Here is a 22,315-nt window from a genome sequence, read left to right as displayed (position 1 = left end):
TCGTAGTTTAGGAAGCGACTGTCAGGCCACGTTGCCTATCCATTTCTAAACGACTGTCTTTTTAGGACCCCGTTTTCACCCTTCTATGGCAGTGGGTTGGGGGTGGGGGATGGAACTGGAGTGGCCCAGGGAGACGATGGCAGGGGCGGGGCGGGGCAGGGCGTTGTACTGATTCAAGATGCAATATCCATCCAAATAATGGATTGTTATTAACAATGATCCTCTCTGCAAAACCCTTAAAATTGCCCCTTGATTCCCTAGCAGCAAGAGGCGAGCCCTTATTCGCTGAGCTGAAGCCTCCTCCCCCTCCTCCCCATTACTCTCTGCTCTGGAAATTACAACTCGGCGCGCAGCGCTGGGAGGCGGCGGCAGCGGCTGGAGGGAGGCGGGGAGGGGATTCCCGAGCCAGCTGGGCGCTCGCCCTCCGCCCGCTGGCTGCAGCGTCTCGCGGCCAAGGTCAGAGGCTCCGCAGGAGCAGCATCTGGGAACCAGGGAAGCGGGTCAATCCCGGCCGCAGGGAAGGAAGCCCCAGGGCGCAGTCAGCCGGCGTCCGCAGCCGCCGAGGAGGAGGGTGAGCGGCTGTCTCCCGGCCGGTCGGGTCCCACCGAGGTGGCCGCGGCCCCAGCGACCTGGTGGGTGGCGGCCCAGGGGTCGGCGAGCTGGCAGCTGGAGCCCCACCTTCGGCTCCCGGGCTCTGTCCACCGCCTCGTGGTGCTGATCCCAGCCCCGCAGCTGAGCGGCCTTCGCACCTGCCTGCTCACCTCCTGATCACCACGATAAGGAGCTGGGCGGGGGCAGAAGGGGGTCCTCGGGGTAGCCGCCCACCGGAGCCAGGGGCTGAAGCAGTGAACGCACAGCAGCCCGGCCGCTGGTCCTGGGGTGGAGAGGAGGCGCGCGCTGCAGCCGGCGGCGGCGCTGGTGCTGATTCATCACCTAAAGCTCCTCGCAGGCCACCGTGAGGGCAGCCGACCCGCTTCGGACTCTGGCCGCAGGTTGAAGCCGCCGGTGCGGTAGCCTCGCGGGCAGGAGGTGAGGACCCCCTCCCTTCTCTCGCCCCCCTATCATCTTAGGGCGGTGGCCACAGGACAGAGAGAGGGGCGTGCCCCTCGGCTGTGAAGTGGGCATGCCCGTGTGATGCCCCCGCCCGCCGTCTCACCGGGGCGCACCACGCTGGTCCTCCTCCGCCAGTCTCCCGAGCTCCGTCCATTCATCCCCAGCGCAGAGCAGCGCGGGCAGCCGGTGCCGCGATGGAGGAAGAGCTGAAGTGTCCCGTGTGCGGCTCTCTGTTTCGGGAGCCTATCATCCTGCCCTGTTCCCACAATGTCTGCCTGCCTTGCGCTCGCACCATCGCGGTGCAGACCCCGGACGGCGAGCAGCACCTGCCCCAGCCGCTCCTGCTTTCCCGGGGCTCGGGGCTGCAGGCGGGCGCCGCCGCTACTCCCACTCTGGAGCACGACGCGGCGGCGGGCCCGGCCTGCAGCGGTGCGGGTGGGAGTGCAGCTGGCGGCCTCGGCGGCGGTGCGGGAGGTGGTGGAGACCACGCGGACAAGCTGAGCTTGTACAGCGAGACAGACAGCGGCTATGGGTCCTACACCCCGAGCCTCAAGTCCCCCAATGGGGTTCGCGTGCTGCCCATGGTGCCTGCACCACCCGGCTCCTCCGCCGCCGCGGCTCGGGGTGCCGCCTGCTCCTCGCTGTCCTCGTCTTCGAGCTCCATCACGTGCCCGCAGTGCCACCGCAGTGCCTCCCTGGACCACCGCGGCCTGCGCGGCTTCCAGCGAAACCGGCTGCTTGAGGCCATCGTGCAGCGGTACCAGCAGGGCCGCGGGGCCGTGCCGGGGGCGTCTGCAGCCGCGGCGGTGGCCATCTGCCAGCTGTGCGACCGCACCCCGCCAGAGCCAGCAGCCACGCTCTGCGAGCAGTGCGACGTCCTTTACTGCGCTGCCTGCCAGCTCAAGTGCCATCCATCCCGGGGACCCTTCGCCAAGCATCGCCTGGTGCAGCCGCCGCCGCCGCCGCCGGCGCCCGCCGAGGCAGCCTCTGGGCCCACTGGCGCCGCCCAGGGCGCCCCCAGCGGAGGCAGCGGCTGCAAGAGCCCGGGAGGCGCGGGGGCTGGGGCGACTGGGGGCAGCACCGCCCGCAAGTTCCCCACGTGTCCCGAGCATGAAATGGAGAACTACAGCATGTACTGCGTGAGCTGTCGAACCCCGGTGTGCTATTTGTGCCTGGAGGAGGGCCGGCATGCCAAGCACGAGGTGAAGCCGCTGGGGGCCATGTGGAAGCAGCACAAGGTGAGCCCCCGGGACGCGGGAGTGCAGGTGCCAGGGAAGAGGGTATGAGGAGAAAGGCTCTTGGCCTCTCCCTTGGAGAACTGGCAGAAAGTTGGTCAGAGGGTCAAGCAGGAATTACCTCACTTATTAGCCATTCATTCCATCAGATAGTCATTTGACAAACACGTAAGGAACTCCAGGTACTCTGGACTGGATGCTGGAGATGGGAAGGGTATGGAAAGATGACTTATTAGGTCCCCACCCACCTGAAGTTTTAGGATTTATGTAGGCACAGGGCACCCAAAACGCAGAAACAGGGCTCTTTTACTCCCAAAGTCTGACTAATAAGTTACCTTGATGGTCCCTTTTGAGTTAAAGCATGCAGGATCTCCTTTTCCCCTCTGCCACTCTCAGCAACTTATGGCTGGCAATGTGTCCTTGTATCTGATACTGCGAGAAAGAGACACGCCATCAAAATCTGGTCAGGTCCTTGATCAGACCCCAAGTCAAGACTAGAGTTGGTTTTTCCAACATTCACCTAAATTTCCCATCCAAAGGCCAAAGATGAGCAACTGGACTCTCTTCCCGAGAGGTCAATGAACTAGGCCTGGCAGAGTTAGCATCTTGTGGAAAGGACCCCTAACTGCCTCTGGAACTTCAGACACCAATTATTCCGTGTGCTCTTACCAGTAAACTCTCACTGCAGAGGCAAGAGGTCTCCAAACAGCCCGGCCAGAAATAAATATTTGAATTGAGGAGGAAAATAAAGTAATTGGCCAAGGCTATCCAACTGGAAATAAGCAAAAAGTGAGCACAGATGAAAGGAAGAGACTAAGAAACTAACCATTCCTATATAGATTTGCTGTTCATATATCATTACTCTATAGTATTATCTGCTATAATAAGCGTATGTTATTATAATTTAACATTTTAGAATTAAAAATTAGAAAAAACAAATGTGAAACACTTTAGGAATCCACCTTTAAGAGGAGAATTTGCATAATACATAGGAAAAAAAGATAAATATGTAGTCAAATCCCTAGTTCTAGAGCAGTAGCTCTCAACTGGGTCCAATTTTCACCCCTTACCCCAACCCCTCCCAACATTTGGCAATGTCTGGGGACACTTTTAGTTGTCACACCTAGAGGGTTCCACTGAAATCTAGTGGATAGAGGCCAGGGAAGCTGATAAATATTCTACAGTGCACAGGAAAACTCCCCAAAACAATTGTCCAGCCCCAAATGTCAACAGTGCTCTGGAGAGAAATCCTGCTCTATAGTTACACAGACCTGTATCCAAATCTTAGGACTTGCAATTTACTAGCTGTATGAGTCTAGGCACAATTTAAAACCCATTGGAAAAAATATCAAACTTAGACAATTGTGGTAAGGATTAAGTATAATACTGTATGTTGAGCCTCTAGCACAGCACCTTAAATATAATTGATAAATAACAGTAAATGTTACTGCTGATTTGTATAGTCATAATACTTAAAACCAGCGAATTTGCAGAAAGCTACAGGGCAGTAGCAAAGAGTGCTCATTTGGCCTCATTGACTTGGTTAGCTAGAGAAAACATGAGCTGGCAAATTTTGGTAGTGTTTATGCTGAGTCCTAAAATAGCTTTGAGCTGAATCAGAATGGTTGCCTTGAATTAGTTATCATTCATATGACATTTTGTTGCATATTGCTTCACAGTAATTGCAGCTATCTTGCTTATTTCATCTTTTAAGTGAATAAACATCACTTTACAAATACATAAATTACTTGCAAAAAGGGCTGTGACCAATTACCAAGACAAGAAGTACAGATTCCCTATCTCACATTCAGATTTCACAAACTGCTAAATCTTCACCACTTAGAGAGCCAAAACTAATTCTGAGTGTTGCCACTCAGATGTTCAGAATTAGTGAAGAGTGGAAACCAAAGAGAGTCGAGGTGAGAATTTGCAATTATAAGAGAAATTAAGTGTCTTACATGGAAAAGTGAGTTGGATAATGAGCTACAGTTTAAAGAACTAAGGTTGTACAGGAAAAATTATTGGTCATCCCTTGCTTGGTGTCAACAACAGTTTTATAAAATTTCTATCCTCAGCCAGCAATGCAAAGTTATGAGGAAATCTGGGAAGCACATGTGATATCTGCCCCCTACAGTGGGCAGTGTAAACTGTGGGAATATGACCATGCAGGATCTCAATTTTATGACATCCTCCTAAATCCAGAAGAAACACTACGAGATGCTTTTGTGAACACCTGTTTTCAAGAATGAATAGAAGTGCTGCTGTTCTTCTTCAGCAAATACTATTGATTTCTACAGAAAGGAAAATTACTAAGTGCTTATTATGAGCATTTCACCTGGGGGCTGGCAATTAAAAGAAATGATAAATGGGAGAGCCTTGGTCAAACACTGGTGGTCTTGCTTTGTGGCTGGACATCTAGACCAGCATGCATGCTGCGAGGGTGGCTACTTTTGAAAGACAAACTAGAACACTTCATTAAGACTCCCACTGTTGGCAATTTCAGTTTTACAGTAAAGCATAAAGTCTCTGGATTTTGTTGTTGTTGTTGTTATCTAAAAATCTCAGAATCTTGACAAAGCCTCATTGCATCACTAGAACTAGAATTGGGACAGCAACATTTCTCTAATATTCCTGTGATTAAAGAAGCTGTCATCAAAGCCTTGCTTTAATTTTTCTCTGGCATTACTGCAGCTTGCCTTCTGATTAGTGATTCTTAAGTAAAGACATATATGTGACACTGAAATCTGTTTTAAAACAAGATTGATAATCACCTTTTAAAAGCAGTGTAAAAAACTTTAGGTCTTGGCTAAACACATTTCTATATGAATTTCTTGGGAAAGGATTAACTGTTTCAAAGAGCCTCTGATGTGAAGATGGGATAGGGAAGGGTAACTGTACAGGAGAGCTTTTGGTTTTTTGCTTCTTGATTATGAAAATCTGTTTTTCCTGAAACTGGAGGAAAGGGTTATTGTGTACCATAGCTCTTTCCTAGTGTGACATGCCACAGAATGTCAACATCTATAACTCCTAACTCAGGGAGAACTCTGACCAGCTGAGTACAGATGACCAGCTCTGAATTAAACTGGGTAGGAGTTGATTCCTAAGTTGGGGTTAGAGAATAATTCTTTTTCTTTATAGATAAGCTCTTCTTCTGGAGTTCTTTGAGAGCCATGGTAAATAGAAAGAGCCTTAAAAGAAAATCTCACTGATACTCCAGGAGTACTATTCCCACTGAGTCAGCACCTCACAAAAGCAAGGGAGAGGGTGTGGCCTGGAAAACTCAAGAAAGACAGGACTTTTTATCACTCGAATGTCTTTTTTTTTTTTTTAAGAGATGGGGTCTTACTACATTGCCCAGGCTGGTCTCCAACTCCTAGCCTTAAGTGATCTTCCTGCCTTGCCTTCCCAACATGCTAGAATTACAGGTGTGGACCACTGCACCCAGCCAACTCCCACATCTTAAAGCTCTACCAAAAGGCAGGTGGCTTCTCAGCCTTACCTTATTTTGTAAAAAGGGTATGTTAAGCTTTAAAGGCTGAGAGGAAGCACCTCTGCTATTAAAAGGGATAGCACATACATGACAAAGAACATGTAGTTATAGTTGCACTATGATCACAGGTAAAAATATTTTAATATTTGTAATTCTTTTTTTTTTTTTTTAAATATTTTGAGACAGAGTCTCTTTATGTTGCCCAGACTGGAGTGCAGTGCTGTGATCACAGCTCACTGTAGCCTCAACTTCCTGGGCTCAAGGGATCCTCCCACCTCACTCTCCCAAGTGGCTGGGACTACAGGCACACCCCACCACCATGCCTGGCTAATTTTAAAATTTTTTGTAGAAACGAGGTCTTGCTCTGTTGGCCAGGCTGGTCTCAATCAAACTCCTGGTCTGAAGCGATCCTCCCACCTTGGCCTCCCAAAAGCCTGGGATCACACCTGTAGGCGAGAGTGACTGCACCTGACCAATGTACATCATTTCTGATGGCTGCCTGCCATTTCATCACAGGCATTTATATTTTATTTCATCAACACCTTAGTACTGAACTTTGGGTTGTTTTCTTTCTTTTGCTGTTACAAACATTTTGTTTGTTAAATCTATGCCTACACTCTTAATTATTTCCTCAGGTTACATTTCTAGATATGGAATTGCTATGTCAAAGGATACCTGACTTTAAGATATCTAATGTTTCCAAATTACAAAGGTAATTTGTAGATTACCTTTGTAGATGACACCTACTTAATAACAAAATTATGTAAACAATTAAAAATTCACGTGAATAGGGACCACAGGGAGAAATGATAAGGTGGATTTGTCTTCTCTCTCATAATTATTATTTGCTATTTTCATTACATTATTGTTAGAACTATTTTTAAAAAGAAGATGACATGTTATTTTCATATTTTTAACTACTACTAGTTAGGGATCTTCCCTCAACAATTGATTTAACATGTACAGATATTCTTCACTGTAACCTCTTGGATTTTAAGGTCCGTGAAAAGGCAAGGCCTTGGGGGCCCACCTAAGGCATTTTCAGGTGGGGTTGGGTAGGCCAAAAGAGTTAGGTAGGGAGAAGTGTTCGGTAAAACCCTTCCGGGGGGCCTGAAGTCTACAACTCTACGGCTGATGACTGTATACTTGCTGCCAACTTTAAGCAGAGTGTTTGGAGTCCAAACTGAAAAGAGTCCGCCAGGGCTCTCAGAGCATGTGGCATGGAAATATGCTCATTCTCATTCTGAATGGAAGCCCTAGATTTTTTTTTTTTTTTTTAATTTTTATTTGTTGAGACAAAGTCTTGCTCTATTACCCAGGGTGGAGTGCAATGGCACTATCTCAGCTCACTGCAACCTCTGCCTCCTGGGTTCGAGCAATTCCGCCTCAGCCTCCCAAGTAGCTGCAATTACAGACATGCGCCACCACACCCAGCTAATTTTTTGTATTTTACAAATTTTGACAGGGTTTCGCCATGTTGGCCAGGCTGGTCTTGAACCCCTGACCTCAAGTGATCCGTCCGCCTTGGCCTCCCAAACTGTTGGGATTACAGGTGTGAGCCACTGGGCCCAACCTTTGACTTTTTTTTTTTTTTTTTTTGAGACAGTGCTTCTGCTCTTGTTGCCCAGACTAGAGTTCAGTGGTGCACCATGTCAGCTCACTACAACCCCTGCCTCCGGGGTTCAAGCAAGTCTCCTGCTTCAGCCTCCAAGTAGCTGGAATTACAGGCATGCGCCACCATGCCTGGCCAATTTTTGTAGAGATAAGGTTTCGCCATGTTGGTCAGGCTGGTCTTGATCTCCTGACCCCAGGTGATCCACCCGCCTCGGCCTCCCAAAGTGCTGGGATTATAGGCATGTGACACCACACCTGCCCCGAAGCCTAAATTTTTGAGAAGTTGAATCTTTTACCAACTCTGAAGTTCTGGGAAAAGAAGTACCTAGGCTGACTTCTCTCCTATCTGCCCCAGACTGGCTAAGAACCAACTGCAAATCTGCTCAGAGCACTGGGGAGATGAGCTGACTCTCCTAACTAGAGGCTGCAGCACTTTACACCATCTGTGCCAACATCACCACTGTCTTCAAGCCACCTTGGCTGTAGCCCTACCCTATGCTTAGATTTAATTCCAAGTAGGTTGGTAACTCAGGAACAACTATTAGAAAGAACCCTTATGTTACTCCTTTAAAATGTTTTTTCTTTCTTTCTTTCTTTCTTTCTTTCTTTCTTTCTTTCTTTCTTTCTTTCTTTCTTCCTTCCTTCCTTCCTTCCTTCTTTCCCTCCCTCCCTCCCTCCCCCCCTTCTTTCTCTCTCTCTCTCCTTCCTTCCTTCCCCCCTCCCTCCCTCCCTTCTTTCTTTCTCTCTCTTTCTCTTTCCTTCCTTCCTTCCTTCCTTCCTTCCTTCCTTCCTTCCTTCCTTCCTTCCTTCCTTCCTTCCTTCTTCCTTCCTTCCTTCCTTCCTTCCTTCCTTCCTTCCTTCCTTTCATGGAGTTTCACTCTTGCTGCCCAGGCTGGAGTGCAATGGTGCAATGTCAGCTCGCTGCAACCTCCACCTCCTGGGTTCAAGAGATTCTCCTGCTTCAGCCTCCTGAGTAGCTGGGGTTACAGGCATGTACCACCACGCCCAGCTAATTTTTTATTTTTAGTAGAGACAGGGTTTGACCTCAGGTGATCTGCCCACTTCTGCCTCCCAAAATGCTGGGATTACAGGCGTGAGCCACCGCACCCAGGCTTTTTTTCTTTTTAATATGCTTTCCTTGTCACACACATCTAGGAAACAAAAAATGGGTTTGAGAAAAGAAGGCAAGAATCCACAAACTTGAATTGCTTTATCTGCTCTTTGAAGACTATTTATATAGAGAAATATAAGAGTTTAAAAGTTGAAGACAACCTCAAAGGCTATGAATGAACAATCCTCCTGTCACTATTCATGAATATATTTCGTGTTTGCTGTGGTGGCCACTGTGTCGTTAAGGTATTGTTATATTTTTAGCCTGCAATGGAAGGGCTTTTATGCAGTAGACATTCATGGTGATGGAGCTTCCATGTGGAAGTCAAGAATATAGAGTGTTCTAGATGGGCTGGGCGTGGTGGTACATGCCTGTAGTGTTCTTAATTCCTGAAACAGACCAGGGAAAGGGTCAGCAAACTGTGGCCCACTCCCTGTTTTTGTAAATAAAGTTTTATTGAAACATGGCCACACTTATTTATTTACTGTTGCCAATGGTGGCTTTTGGCCATATTTGTTTTTGGAAGAGTTAGGTGGTTGCAACAGAGATGCTGTGGTCTGTAAAAACTGAAAGTACTTACTATCTGGCCCTTAATAGAAAATAATTTGCTGACCTCTAGATTGCAAACTTGTTACTCAAAGTGTGGTCCTCCACCCTGCAACATCAGCATTACCTGGGAGCTCATTAAAAATGCAGAATTTTGAACTCAAACAGTCCTGGTGACTCAGGATTTGTATTTTAGCAAGATTCTAGGTGATTTGCATGTACTTTAAAATTTGAAATGCCCTAATGGGACTGCTTTTAGCGCTCCAGGATGCTAGGCCCATGATTTTCACTGAAAGTCATCTGAGAAGTGGATGTGTCTCCTCTAGGGGGTCTGAGAGCTTTGAACTAGAGTCTTATTTCATTACCCTGGGCACCAGTCAGGATCTTTAGGTTACACAAACTCTGGGTACCAGGAAACTATATGGTGCTCAAAGACCACCTGGCCCAGAGATGGGCAGGAATCTCTAAGGGGTGGGAAGTGTCTGCAAATCTGTATGAGTCCTCCTGAGTTAGAGCAGAGGGGCCTGAGGAGAAAGAAATTCTGGAGAAATGCTTTCTGCTGCTTTCCTGGGATTGAAAAGAAACTTACTTAGCTGTTTGTACCTTGGGTTTCATATTAATTTGTGTCTTAGCTTTCTCTAAAGCAGCAAAGAGAATGCTTTATCCACTCTTTAGCCATTTTGGGTTGGGTAGCTGCCCAGGTAGTGGTGGAGGTTATGACAATCACAACCAGGGGACCTCAGGAATAGCAGAGAATCCAGACAGACATTGGGAGGGACTTTGGCAAACTCCTTCCTCCCAGTTTGGAATTTCCTTTTGCAAAGTTCTTGATGGGAAACTGAGGGTTTTAAAAATGTTTATTTTCTAGGGTCTGCTGTTTTCTAACAGCGATTATAAGTTACAACCTCCTCATTTTGGAGATGAGGAAACTTGAGAAGAAGGGGCTTGCTAAACTTGTACAGGAAATTGTGAAATAATTTTGCAAAAAACAAGTCTGGGCATGGTGGTTCATGCCTGTGATCTCAGCACTTTGGAAGGCAGAGGTGGGCGAATTGCTTGAGGCCAAGAGTTTGAGACTAGACTAGCCAACAGAGAGAGACTCCTTCTCTATAAAAAATAAAAACATTAGCCAAGCATGGTGACACGTGCCTGCAGTCCCAGCTACTCAGGAGGCTGAGGCAGAGGGAATGCTTGGGCCCAGGCTGTGGTGTGCTATGATTGCACCACTGCACTCTAGCCTGGGCAACAGAGCAAGACCCCAACTCTAAAAACAAACAAACAAACAAAAATGGCCCCCTTTATTGCTCCTCACTGTACATTTTGAATAACTGTAAAAATGCAACAGAATGCTATATGTATATTTGAAGAAAAACAGATGCCTATGGCATCAGCTGAAGAGTAATTATGCGTAGAAGAAATAAAGCGTTAGCTGACAGCTATTTTTAAAAGCAGGGGAAACAGAGATGGAGCACCACCTCATTCAACTGGAATGGGGCAGCAGGAAAAGGGAATTGAAGGTGGGGACGGGATGGGGGAGCTTCAGTATCCTCTTTGGGACAAATAAGGCAAGAGTTTGGGAGCTATAAGGGACGTGAGAAATCACTAGCACTTGCTCTCTATTTACATGTGGTGACAGTGGCTACAGAAGGGAGATGTGGTGTGGAGGAGACAGAGGGTGCGAAAGGATTCACAAGGACAGGGCAAGGTGATCTGGGTTCTGGGAAGCGGGAGTATGGATGAGGCCTCAGTGACAGACGTATCAGACAGGATGTGGACACCTGCCAGCACTCACTCCAGAAGGAGAGGCTGGGCCTTAGTCACATGACATCTAAAAAAATCTGTCCAGACAGCGCATAGTTGTAAAAAATTAGGTCAAGGTTGTGTTAGGAAATTTAGACACATACTTGTACTTACTCAATCTCCCAATCCTTACAGTTTGATTCTGGGTGATATCTATAAAATCAGGAAACCAGTGAACTATGAATACTCAGAAACAACAAGCCTCCTCAAATGAACAAATGAGACTTTCCCTCACTCAATAAATTATTTGTTGCATTATGGTTAGCTTTACCTATCAGCTGAGCTATGCACCCACAACTAAAAGCCATCTCTAGCACTTACTATAACGTAAATACTGATGCTGTCTCTTGACCATTACATCCTTTTTCTGAGCTGATGCTGCTAATGATTATTTCTCCTTCAATTCACCTAATTCCTCATTCAGTCAATGAGGACACCTTGAATGCCTATATATTGTATCAGACACAGTTCTAAACACTGAGGCCACTGATGGAATTTTCTTTCCTCAAAGAGCATAAATCTAGTCACAAGAGAAAGAAAATTAACAAGTAAATGAATAAATAAATAAGCTGGATAGTGATAAATACCAAGATGGCAGTAAAAACAATGTGATAAAAAATACTTAGGCAAGGCCAGACACAGTGTCCCATGTCTATAATCCTAACAATTTGGGAGGCTGAGGCTGGAGGATTGCTTGAGGCCAGGAGTTCAAAACCAGCCAGGGTAACATAATGAGACCTTGTCTGTATTTTAAAATGCCAATAATACTTAGGCAGACCTCTTTGACAGGAAAGTTGAAAAACAATCACTGAGGAGGATGTATTCAAGCTCAGACTTGAAGACTGGATGGGAAAGAACCAGGCTTGCATGGTTCAGAAGGCAGCACATTTCACAGGGAAGGCAAGAGCCAAGAACCAGGGGCAACTGATGCCTGGTGGGTTTAAATGACAGAAATGGGCCAGTGTGCTTGGGGCATAATGAAATAGATGGATAAGGGGCAGAAGCAGAGAGTCAGACAGAGAGGCAAGAGGGTGCAGGGCCTGGCAGGCCACGCAGAACAGCTTGAATTTAATAGTAAGTGCTATGGGTAACCACCAGAAGGCTTTAAGCTGCGGTGTGATGTTTCTTTTCTAAAAGAGCACTCTGGCTGTGGTTTGGAAAATGGATAGTAGGGGCACAAGAGTGGAGGCAGGATGTGTAATTAGAAGCTGTTGCAGCAGTTTGGGCTATAAATATGGGAACTTGAATTAGGAGAGAGGCAGCAGAAATGGAGAGAGGCTTATGCATTCATATCCTGCTGGGGGTTCTCTGAGCTTTTTGGACTTTTGGTTTGGTGTCTTCTATTATTTTTGGAAAATTTTTATCTACTATCTCTTCAGAAAATTCTCCTGCTCTATATTCTCTCTCTCTTTCTCTGTCATCCTTCCAGAATTCCAGTAACACGTATATTAGATTGCTTGCTATTGTCGCACAGTTCTTGGATGATCTGTTCTTTTTTATTTTTCTCTTATTGTATTTTTTTTTTTCTATTTAGAGACAGGGTGTCATTGTGTTTCCCAGGCTGGAGTATAGTGACACAATCACAGTTCACTGCAGCCTTGAACTCCTAGGTTCAAGCAAACCTCCCGCCTCAGCCTTCCAGGTAGCTACAACTACAGGCACATGCCATCATGCCCAGTTAATTTGTTATTTTTTTTTCTTCTTTTTGTAGAGGTTGCATGTTGCTATGTTGCCCAGGCTGGTCTTGAACTCCTGGCCTCAAATGCCTCCCACATCTGCCTCCCAAAGTGTTGGGATTATAGGCATAAGCCACAATGTCCAGCCTTTTATTTTACTTTTAGTATTTTTCTTTAATCACTCTTTTTGTTTCTTTGTGCTACAGTTTGGGTAACTTCTATTGACTCCCATTTCACTGGTTATTTTTTAGGTTGTGGCAAGTCTACTGAGGAGCCCCCCTCCCTCTCCCTTCTCCGTCTCCACTCTGCATCTTCTCAGTTGTCCCACCCTTTCCCCAACAGTCAGGCCCCTCTAATGCTATGGGCCTGTGTCTCTTTTCTCTATCTCACCCAGGAAGAAAGAGTTTTTTCATTTCCCTTCCCTCAGCTACTAGAGGTCCTTGCTGTGCTCTGGGAGGTTGTTCTTCTTTCTTTTTAAGTTATGCTTTCTTGAAATGTATAAACCCTTGCAAACTGCCTTATGCTCTTTTTGAAACTAATAGATGCATAAATAAACAAATAAGTAGTCTACTTGAATACAACCAAAGAGAGCTAGGATCCTCTGGAAAGTCTCATTAAGATAGTGCTCTAGTTGTGAGCAGTGCTGCAGTCACTGTTAAAAAAACGGAACGCTGCTTGGAAATGTTTGGATCAAGAAACAGAGATCTTCTGGGTCCTCCAGCCATGCTACTGCTCCCTGCCAGTCCCACACAATAGAGAGAACTTTGCCTGGTGCAGACAGTGCAGCCATTCATCATGTTTCACGATTCATGTGAATGTCACCACACACCATCAGCTTGCTGGGAGGGCGTGAGTTTTACTTCTCACATTGGCTTCCTTCATTGAACTATCTGCAGCTATTGGTGATGACTGTTTGTCCTGCACACAGTCCTGTCTGCCCAGCAGGGTTCTACACCTGTAACCTGCTGGGAATATGAAGAGGCACAGAAGGGGACATCAGGGCACACCAAAGGCAAGAAGACTCTGCTGGGGGATCTCAGGAAGTGTGAGGGGTCTGAGTTTTTAGCCTACTTACAAGCCAACAGATTAACCTGCCAGAGTTTCATGGGTGCAGTCAGAAGACATTAGAGTCCTAGTTCAGAGATGGAGAACAGTTTATTACTCGCAGCAACAGCAGGAGCCAGAACATCAACATGTTGGGCCAGTTCCCATAAGGGGATGTGAAGAGGGCTAGATCATGACACTGCACACGCAGCAGGCTGCATTACAGGTGAGGAGCCTTGAGCTTAGCGAACCTCAGTCTTTTTACAAAGGGCAGTAAACAGCAGCCCGTTGCTCCCAAGGGAGATACCATCTCTATCTTCCAAGGCTGTCCTCCCCCTTAGAAACACGGCCCAGAACAAAGAGCAGTCAGTGCTTCACTTGCAAGACGTGGAGAAACACCAGAAACCCATGGAAAATTATCTTCCACCAGGAGAATTAAGTCAAAATTCAAATAGATCCTTGAGTGATTCCTGCCATTTGGGCCTCATGTGCATTGTGGGTAACTTCCTGAGGCTCCTCTGGTTTGCAAAATATCTTCTTTCAATTGGGGGCCACAGGTCTCAGGGCATCTGGGCAAAGCAAGGAGGACCTGTTGTCATCTGTCAGGCTTCTTGCACCTTTGGGGTTTGCTGGGTGTCATGGCATGATGGAATGTGGGACTCAGGTAAAGTTTCCCAGTTAAAGCTGTTCAATTAAAGTGGCTTTCATTCCTGAGTCCATCTGTGTCCCTTCTAGCATGTGAAGGAGAAATGTCATCTTGTGGCTTTCCATATTATCCAGTCAAAATAATCCATTGGTTAAGCATTCTTTGAGTGCCTCCTGTAATCCATGGCCTGTGCTGCAGACACACATAAAACAGGCCACAAGACAGCTCACAGGAGATCATTGTACAACCAATCTGATGTATATACATCTGATACGAAAAGTGGAATAAGTGCCCTCCTTGTAGTGTGAGTAAATAGATGGGGAAAGAGTGAAGAGAAGGCAGTGAATTTTCCCTGGAGATTAGGAAGGGGAAAAGGGAAAGAGTGGTAAGTGGGGAGACTGAATATAAGATGATGCTTGAGCTGGGGTCGTGGATGGTGAGTAGGTTCATTAGTCAGGAAAGAAAGAAAAACTTAGTGTACATCATTGCATGAGGCGTTAGAGAAGATGTTTAAAATATAGTTCCTGTTCAAACAGCCAATTGATTATCTGCTGGGAGAGTGCCAGGGATTCATCCATATTTACATAAAGCAGAGGAACATTGACGAATATGATGCCAAGTCTAATAAAAAGGAAGGAACTCAAACTACCAGTCCTTTGAGTATGTGAGCTAACATAATGGATCTGGAGAAATGGGGAAAAAGGATGGGATAAATATATTCAGAAGCCACATTTAAGGGGACAGCTAGCTTGACAGGCAAAGAAGGATTAAACTTTAGCCTCATTTAAATTTCAGTGAAGAAAAGGAATAGCCAAGCTATAATCTTTTCAAAGTTTCTTGTAAATTTCAGTCATTTTTACCCTGTTTGCCAATAAAATGTAGCACAAAAAAAAAAAAAAAAAAAAAAACCTTTCAAACATCTCAATTTGCTCAGCTAAGTTAAGGGGTTAGAGATGGGGAGAGAGGGATTAAAAACAAAAAAAGTGAGGAAACTGTAACATAAGAGATTCCCAGGAGGAAAAGGGCAGTGATATGGACTTAATTTAAAAGAAGGCTATTTTTGGCCATTTAAATGGACAGGAGGGCTCATCTCACCACTTATGCGCAAGAAATCAAGAACAATGCCAGAGCACAAATAATTGGTGCTAAAATATGTGGAACCAGCCTTAGGTATGAATGAGCATGGAGCAGAGAGTAGAGAGATGACCGTTGAGTTGGGTTTCAAAGGATTGGAAGGATGGGGTAGGGGGTGCTAATTTGATGATAGAGAGAAAGCTCTAAGACAAATTCTCATCAGATGCCTATTGTCACAGAACTAATTCTATTGTTGTTATAAGAGACCGGAGCTGGCCTGATGCTAAAGAAGCAGATTGGTTACCAGGCGATGAGAACCTCCCCTGGCTTGGCTCAGCAAATGGTCATGATACATTGGCAAAGTCAGGAGTCTGGTCATGGGGCTTCATGCATCAGACATCCCATCCCAGGCTTGTTCTTGGTGCTATCAGAGCATGAGCCGATTACTCTCTGGTCTCTAGCCTTTATTCATGGAAGTGTGACTTGCTGTGCCCAATTATACTTTCCTGCCAAATGGGATATTCTTAGAGTCTCCATGGGCATTTTTACTAACAACTCCAGACAGCTTTAAAAAATAAAATCCCATCGTGATTAGACTTTTACACCCATCAATGTGTCTTGCAGCTAACAGAAACTTACAGGATCTCTTTCAAGACCAACTTTATGCATCATATGCATAAATAACGCTGTATTTTGAACACTTTGAGAACAAGGACTGTGTCTTATTTATCTTTGTAATCCCGGTACCCATCAGAGCACAAGAAACATCTATTTAATAAATGAATAGGACTTAACACTAAAGTGTATTCTAATATCCATGCCGTAAATTATGATTTTGGAGCAGTCCCTATTAACTATTTGTTGAATCACAGAATAGAATGATTCATAAAGGAAGGGTCATTCCTGGGGACAGTATGGAAAAGGAGAAGAGGAGGAATTACGCATTTTCTGTGGCCCCATATTGAAAAGAGCCATCCACGCTCATTAGCATGGCTCTCCCCTCCCTCCTTATGTGTGGTAATCGTGTGAGAAACAGTTGGCTGAGCTCGTGACATGAAAAAAGCTAGCTGGGAAATGTTGGTGTGACTTTTCCCAGATGTTAGCACTGCTTCAACTTTCGAGAGAACACACTGAGTGTATGTTTACTAGACTGACATTACTAAAATCATTGGTGCTATAGAGGCAGGAGAATACGGCGAATAAAAAAGCTAGTTGCAAGCCAACAATCCTAAAACTCTTCCGCTTGCCGTGAACTGGCGGCATATTAAATGAGATAATACATTTGAAGGAATTGACAGTGTACACCACATATGCGTGTTCAGTAAAAGAAAGCCACTCTTATCATCACAATTATTATTGAGCGTCAAGGCTGAGAATGCTGTGAAAGGAGGGAATTGCTTTCCTGTCCAAGGCTGGGCACAAAACAACCTTAGTCAACCTTGGGGTAGGGCTAAGAAGCAGCATTTAACCTAACTGAGCTCACTGGCCCTTTGGCAAGGCCACTTCCCCTCCCCGCACTGAATGGGTGCCTAGAAAGGTCTATTCTGGGATCGCTTGGACCAGCTTTCTGCTCCATCATTGGCTGATATAATGGAAAGATGGTTGGAATTTAAATAAAAAGATCCGGGTTCCATTTGGAATTATACATCTTTGGATATATTTCTTAACCACTCTCAGCCAGTTTCCTTACACACAAAATGCTGGCGTAAGGATGAAGTCAGATGAGGTTAGGAAAAGTTTCCTATTACACCTTTGGGGCACTCAGTTTATTCCTGAAAACACGAGAAATTTGGCCTGCTTCCCCTGTGTCCAAGGGAGCCCAACACCCATTTTTTATGATGTGGAGAAAGAGTATATGCAATACAATTTTTTGTGAATATATATGTAAGGATATGTATTAGAAGGTAAAGCTGTACATAATGTATTTGTTTGTTAAGGCTGCCATCACAAATTACCACAAGCTGGGTAGGTTAAAACAACGGAAATTTCTTGTCTCACAGATCTGGAGGCTGGAAGTTGAAAATCAAGGTGTTGGCAGGGCCATGTTCCCTCTGAAGGCACTGGGAAGGACCTGCCCCAGGCTTCTGTCCCAGCTTCTGGTGGCTCCTTGGCTTGTGGCAGCAGAAGTCTAATCTCACATGGCCTTCTCCCTGTGTGCATGCGTGTCTGTGTTCAAATGTCTCCTCTTTGTAAGAACACCAGTCATAACTGATTAGAGCCCGTTCTACTCCAGTGTGACCCCCACCTTAACTCATTACATCTGTAATGGCCCTATTGGCAAGCAAGGTCACATTCTGAGGTCCGGTTAGGGGCTAGGATTTCAACATGTGACTTTTTGTGGGACACAGTTCAGCCTATAACACACAAAAACTTGAATTAGTTGGTTAATATTACAGTGGTCGTTAACCCATTTATGCCTGAGGTTGCAATTTTTTGAATTTTTGCACTCAGACCTTGGCAACGACCTTGAACAGTAGGATATGAATAACTCCCACAAGCTTAGCATTCCAATAATGGAACACTAGACATAAATGGGTTTGGGTGCAACAACAAAACAAGAACAGAGCTGGCAATTGAAAGAAAATTGAAAGTTACTAACTCAGGTAGGTTAAGTCCGTTGTTTCCTCATACTCTGTGAAAATATTCAGCCAGACTGTGCTCCTCTGAAGCTAGCAGAGAAGTGGGGAATTTTCTATTCCAGGTGTGAGTGGGGGAGAAGGAAGGTTTAAGGAGGGGAGAGGCAGTGTGGCGCTGATTAGAGGGTACTGGGGAGGGTCCTGCAGACTGGGCAGAGAGTAGGAAAAGTGATGGAGGAGAGACGGCAGGTTTCAAAGGGAATCTTTTCATCCTCCCAACTTTCTCCTGTGCCTTTGTGACAGCCACCAAAAGTAAGTGTATTGAAAATATGACCCATCCAGGGTTATAACGACAAGTGTTATCATTGCAGCAGAACATTGCCCTAATGCTTAAATGTCCTGAGGTGTTTGAGGGAAAGAGCTTTGCTTTCCACTGAACAATCCACCTTAGAGATGATCCTGTGTGTCAACAAATACAGAAATACATTGGCATTTTAATGGGTGCTGAGTATTCAGTTATGTGGATATCGCATCATTTATATTAATCACTATTCCTGAACATTTAGGCTGTTCACAAATTTTAACTATTTTTTTAAATGTAGTGACCATTCTTGTATATACATCTTTGCATGCTTATCCTATTATCTCTTTCAGACAAAGTTCTATAAAAACACTCTCTAATTAGAAAAAACACTGTATGGATTGGTTTCTTACCTCTCTGTAAATACATGAACCCAGGATCCTGTCTTTAAGAACAATTTCATTCTTACCTCCCTCCCAGCGTGCTAGTCTCCCTCTCCTGCACCCTCCTCTCAGATACTGTTCTACCCTAAGTCATATCTGGATGCTCCTGCCAAATCTATTGCATTGAAGATGGCAGCCTGGAGTGTGGAGGAAGGGGGTGATGGTGGAGGAGGAGTTGGATGAATCAAGGGAAGGAAGAAAAAAGTCACATGTGTTAGTACGCTATTTATTTTTAATTGCCACGACTTAGAGGTAGGCAATAAATTCTCTAACATATGCACTCTGTAGGAGAGTAAAAACTGGCCCCAGAGCACAGGGCTAGTAAGTAAAGCCAAGGTCTGTCTGAATGCAGAGGCCATTTTTGCTAGATTTTATCATTTGTTGAAATGTTTTCTGCTGTCCCTCTGGGACAGTTATACTTCTCGTCCCATCACTCTAAGGCTGGGCCCTGTAACTTGCTTGGGTCAATGAAATGTGAGTGGGATGGATAGTGCCATCTCTCAGGAGAAGGTTTTTTTGTTTGTTTGTTTGTTTGTTTGAGATGGAGTCTCGCTCTGTCGCCAGGCTAGGGTGCAGTGGTGCGATCTCGGCTCACTGCAATCTCTGCCTCCCAGGTTCATGCGATTCTCCTGCCTTAGCCTCTCGAGTAGCTGGGACTACAGGCATGCACCACCATGTCCAGCTAATTATTGTATTTTTAGTAGAGATGGGGTTTCACCATGTTGGCCAGGATGGTCTCGATGTCTTGACCTCATGATCCGCCCTCTTCGGCCTCCCACAGTGCTGGGATTACAGGCGTGAGCCACCGCGCCCGGCCAGGAGAAGGCTTAAGAGCCAGCGTGTGTTTGGGCTGTAGCTCCTTTTCTTCTGCTATGAGTCTACTATGCCTCAAATGAGAAGCTCCTTCAGCCTGAATCCTGAAATGCAGAGGACGGGAAATAGAGCTGCAGGTGACCTGCAATGGGCACTCAGTGTCAGCAAGAAGTAAACGTTTGTGGTTGGAAGCTTCCAAGTTAGGGGGTGGTGTTTGTTACTGCAGTGTCACTAGCCTAAGCTGTCTGATACAACCATGCTCTCTCCATTTCACACTCTTGCCTCTCTCTTCTGAGCCTTGCCCTGGTCATTAGCCAAAATGTTTCTATCCTTTCCTTTGGTCATAGAAAAATGAGAAAAAAAAAACTTAAAAAATCTAGCAATGTCCTCTACTAGGTCCACATTTAGACTTATTTTTAGTCTTGATGTTTTTGGTGGCTTTGTCCCACGATTCCCTCTGCTGTAGAGAGGTAGACATTCCCACCATACATACAACTCCTGGAATAGGGCACACTATCCAGAGTGAATAAACATTGTTTTATTGACAACCTGCTTTTCCTTTGAAATTCTTTTCTCAATTCTGAACTTTTTTCTGGATAGTCTGATTTGGCTTCAAATCTATTTTTTCTGCTATAATTCAGAATGGTAGAAACATAAGCCTAGCTCTTCGGGAGCCTGTTTTAAAGGGATGGTTTGATATATTTAGCTTACTTCCTGAGCATGTTCTCTTCACATCTTCACATGGCTGGTGACAAATGAGGGCTTGCTCTAGTAGGTTACCCCAAAGTGTAAGAAGTGAAATCATGTGACTGCTCTAATATAATATTTCGTGTCAGGTGCAAAGCTAAAGTAGAGCTCTGGTCGTTGCTTCTGACCCTTGGTTCATTTTAGAAACTTCTCTGTCATGTTGTCCAATTAAAAAGTAATTAATTCACTTATTCAACAAATATTTATGGGACATACACTGGTAGCCCATGCAAAGATTAAACAAGCAAGGTCTCATCTCCCAAGACGGCACAACTTAGTGAAGGAAGAAGTAAATATTCTCAGCTGTCCAGGAGGATAAGCTGGGAGGATCACTTGAGGCCAGGAGTTTTAAACCAGCCTGGGAAACATGAGACCTTGTCCTAAAAAACAAACAAAAAATAGTAAATACACGATGGCAGTAGAATGGAAAGAGATCCACATCTCGTTGGTGCAAGGGCCCAGAAAAAGGACTTCTCAACAGGACTTGAAGGGGGAGGTTGCACAATCCAGCATAAGGGAGGGACACTTGAACTGAGGTTTGGATGACTGTGGGGCACCGGCGCAGCAACAGGAAAGGGCACGTCCAGCAGATGAATGGCAAGGGCACAGGCACAGAGGCACACAGCAGCTTGGCAGGTCGTGTGAAGGTGGCTTGCATCTCGAGGGTGGGTACCAGCTCTGCCTCTGCCTGCCCACTTCAACTGACAAGCCCAAGTCCAAGGGGAGGCATGGATTGCCCAGTTACTCTGGGGCTGGTTCGTGAGGTTTTGAAAGTCATTTGGCACTCACTGGCCGCCTTGTCAGAGGAAGAAGCCCCCGCGTGCCTGTGGATATAGCTAATGACTGGAAGTCCGTTTCTGGCAGTACTGCCCATCAGCCCTGCCTCTTTTTATTTTGACTTCAGCGTTATGTTCTAGTTAAGAAAATTTAGTTGGTGGCTCTGACATATCAATCCTGGCAGCTTAAAATCCACTGTTGACAAACTAGGCTGCTCCTCCCTGCAAGCCTCAGGGCAGCAGCTCGTGGGGAAGTCCTAAGCAGTCAGGATTTTGGGAGTCAGAGTCTGAAGCTGAGTTGTGGAAGGGAAAAAGAAGAGACCTCTGACCATCACCATCTCCACAAGCATGGACTATACCAAGGCTCAGCATGAATCACTAATTATAGCATAGCTGTCTTTGCGTTTGTTGGGCATCCTAACCACTACATCAGCTAGAGTCCTTCACTGCGAGCAAAGAAATCCAACTCTGGCTAACTTGAATCAAAGGGAATTTATCAGAAAAACAGGCCAGGCAGAGTGGCTCACACCTGTAATCTCAACGCTTTGGGAGGTTGAGGCAAGAGGATCACTTGAAGCCAGGAATTTGAGACCAACCTGGGCAACACACCAAACCTCATCTCTACAAAAAGTAAAGATATTAAAATATAAAAATTACTCGGGCATGGTGGCATGTGCCCAGCATCTTAGCTACTTGGGAGGCTGAGGCGGGGAGGATCGCTTGAGCCCAGGTGTTTAAGGCTGCAGTGCTTCATGATGGCACCACTGCACTCCAGACTAGACAACAAAGTAAGACCCCCATCTCTCCCTTCCAACAAAAAGCAAAAACTATTGCTTTTTTCTTAAGCACTCACAGAATCAATAGGAACTTTGAGAGCCAGGTTTGAAACTGTAACAACAGGGAGCACACAGATAGCATTGAGTATGTGCCAGGTGCATTTTACGTTTATTAAGTCACCTAATCCTCACTATAACTCTGTTAGGTACCTACTGCTATTACCCGCCTTTTACATTTGAGGAAAATGGGGGCAGGGAGAGTAAGTGACTCACCTAATGTCACAGAGTCAGTGAGCTGGGATTCAAACCCAGGCATTCTGGCTCCAAAGGCTTCCCCAAGTTTGAAGAAGCAGCGTGTACAGGAATACTCTAATAGCAGGGTCTGCTCAAGGAACTATGGAACAAACACTCATCTCTCCAGGTCTCTTTGTTTCTTGTTCAATTTTGAATTCCAAGGAGTTATCATCCTGCTGGCCTAGAATAGGGTGTTAACGAATCCACTGAAAACCGAAAAGGAATGTTTTTAAAAAGAGACTATTCCAACCAGCAGTTTGCCAACCAGGGAGACTCAGCCTTCAGTATAAAACCAAGGCA

The 22,315-nt window shown here is 45.6% G+C and overlaps 1 protein-coding gene across 2 annotated transcripts in view; it reads left to right on the top strand.

Moving 5' to 3' along the window:
* The first annotated feature begins 337 nt into the window (after positions 1-337).
* The window catches only part of TRIM67 (tripartite motif containing 67), a 62,796-nt gene continuing 40,818 nt past the window's right edge, over positions 338-22,315 (top strand). For both annotated transcript variants that reach the window (XM_045391819.3, XM_005539787.5), the window contains exon 1: positions 338-2,291. In XM_045391819.3, coding sequence (XP_045247754.2) covers positions 1,248-2,291 — 1,044 coding nt within the window. In that variant the 5' untranslated portion in view covers positions 338-1,247. The remainder of the gene's footprint in view (positions 2,292-22,315) is intronic.

The sequence above is a fragment of the Macaca fascicularis genome, chromosome 1 (genome assembly GCF_037993035.2).
Source record: "Macaca fascicularis isolate 582-1 chromosome 1, T2T-MFA8v1.1".
NCBI lineage: Eukaryota > Metazoa > Chordata > Mammalia > Primates > Cercopithecidae > Macaca > Macaca fascicularis.
This window is presented reverse-complemented; position numbering and strand designations above follow the sequence as displayed.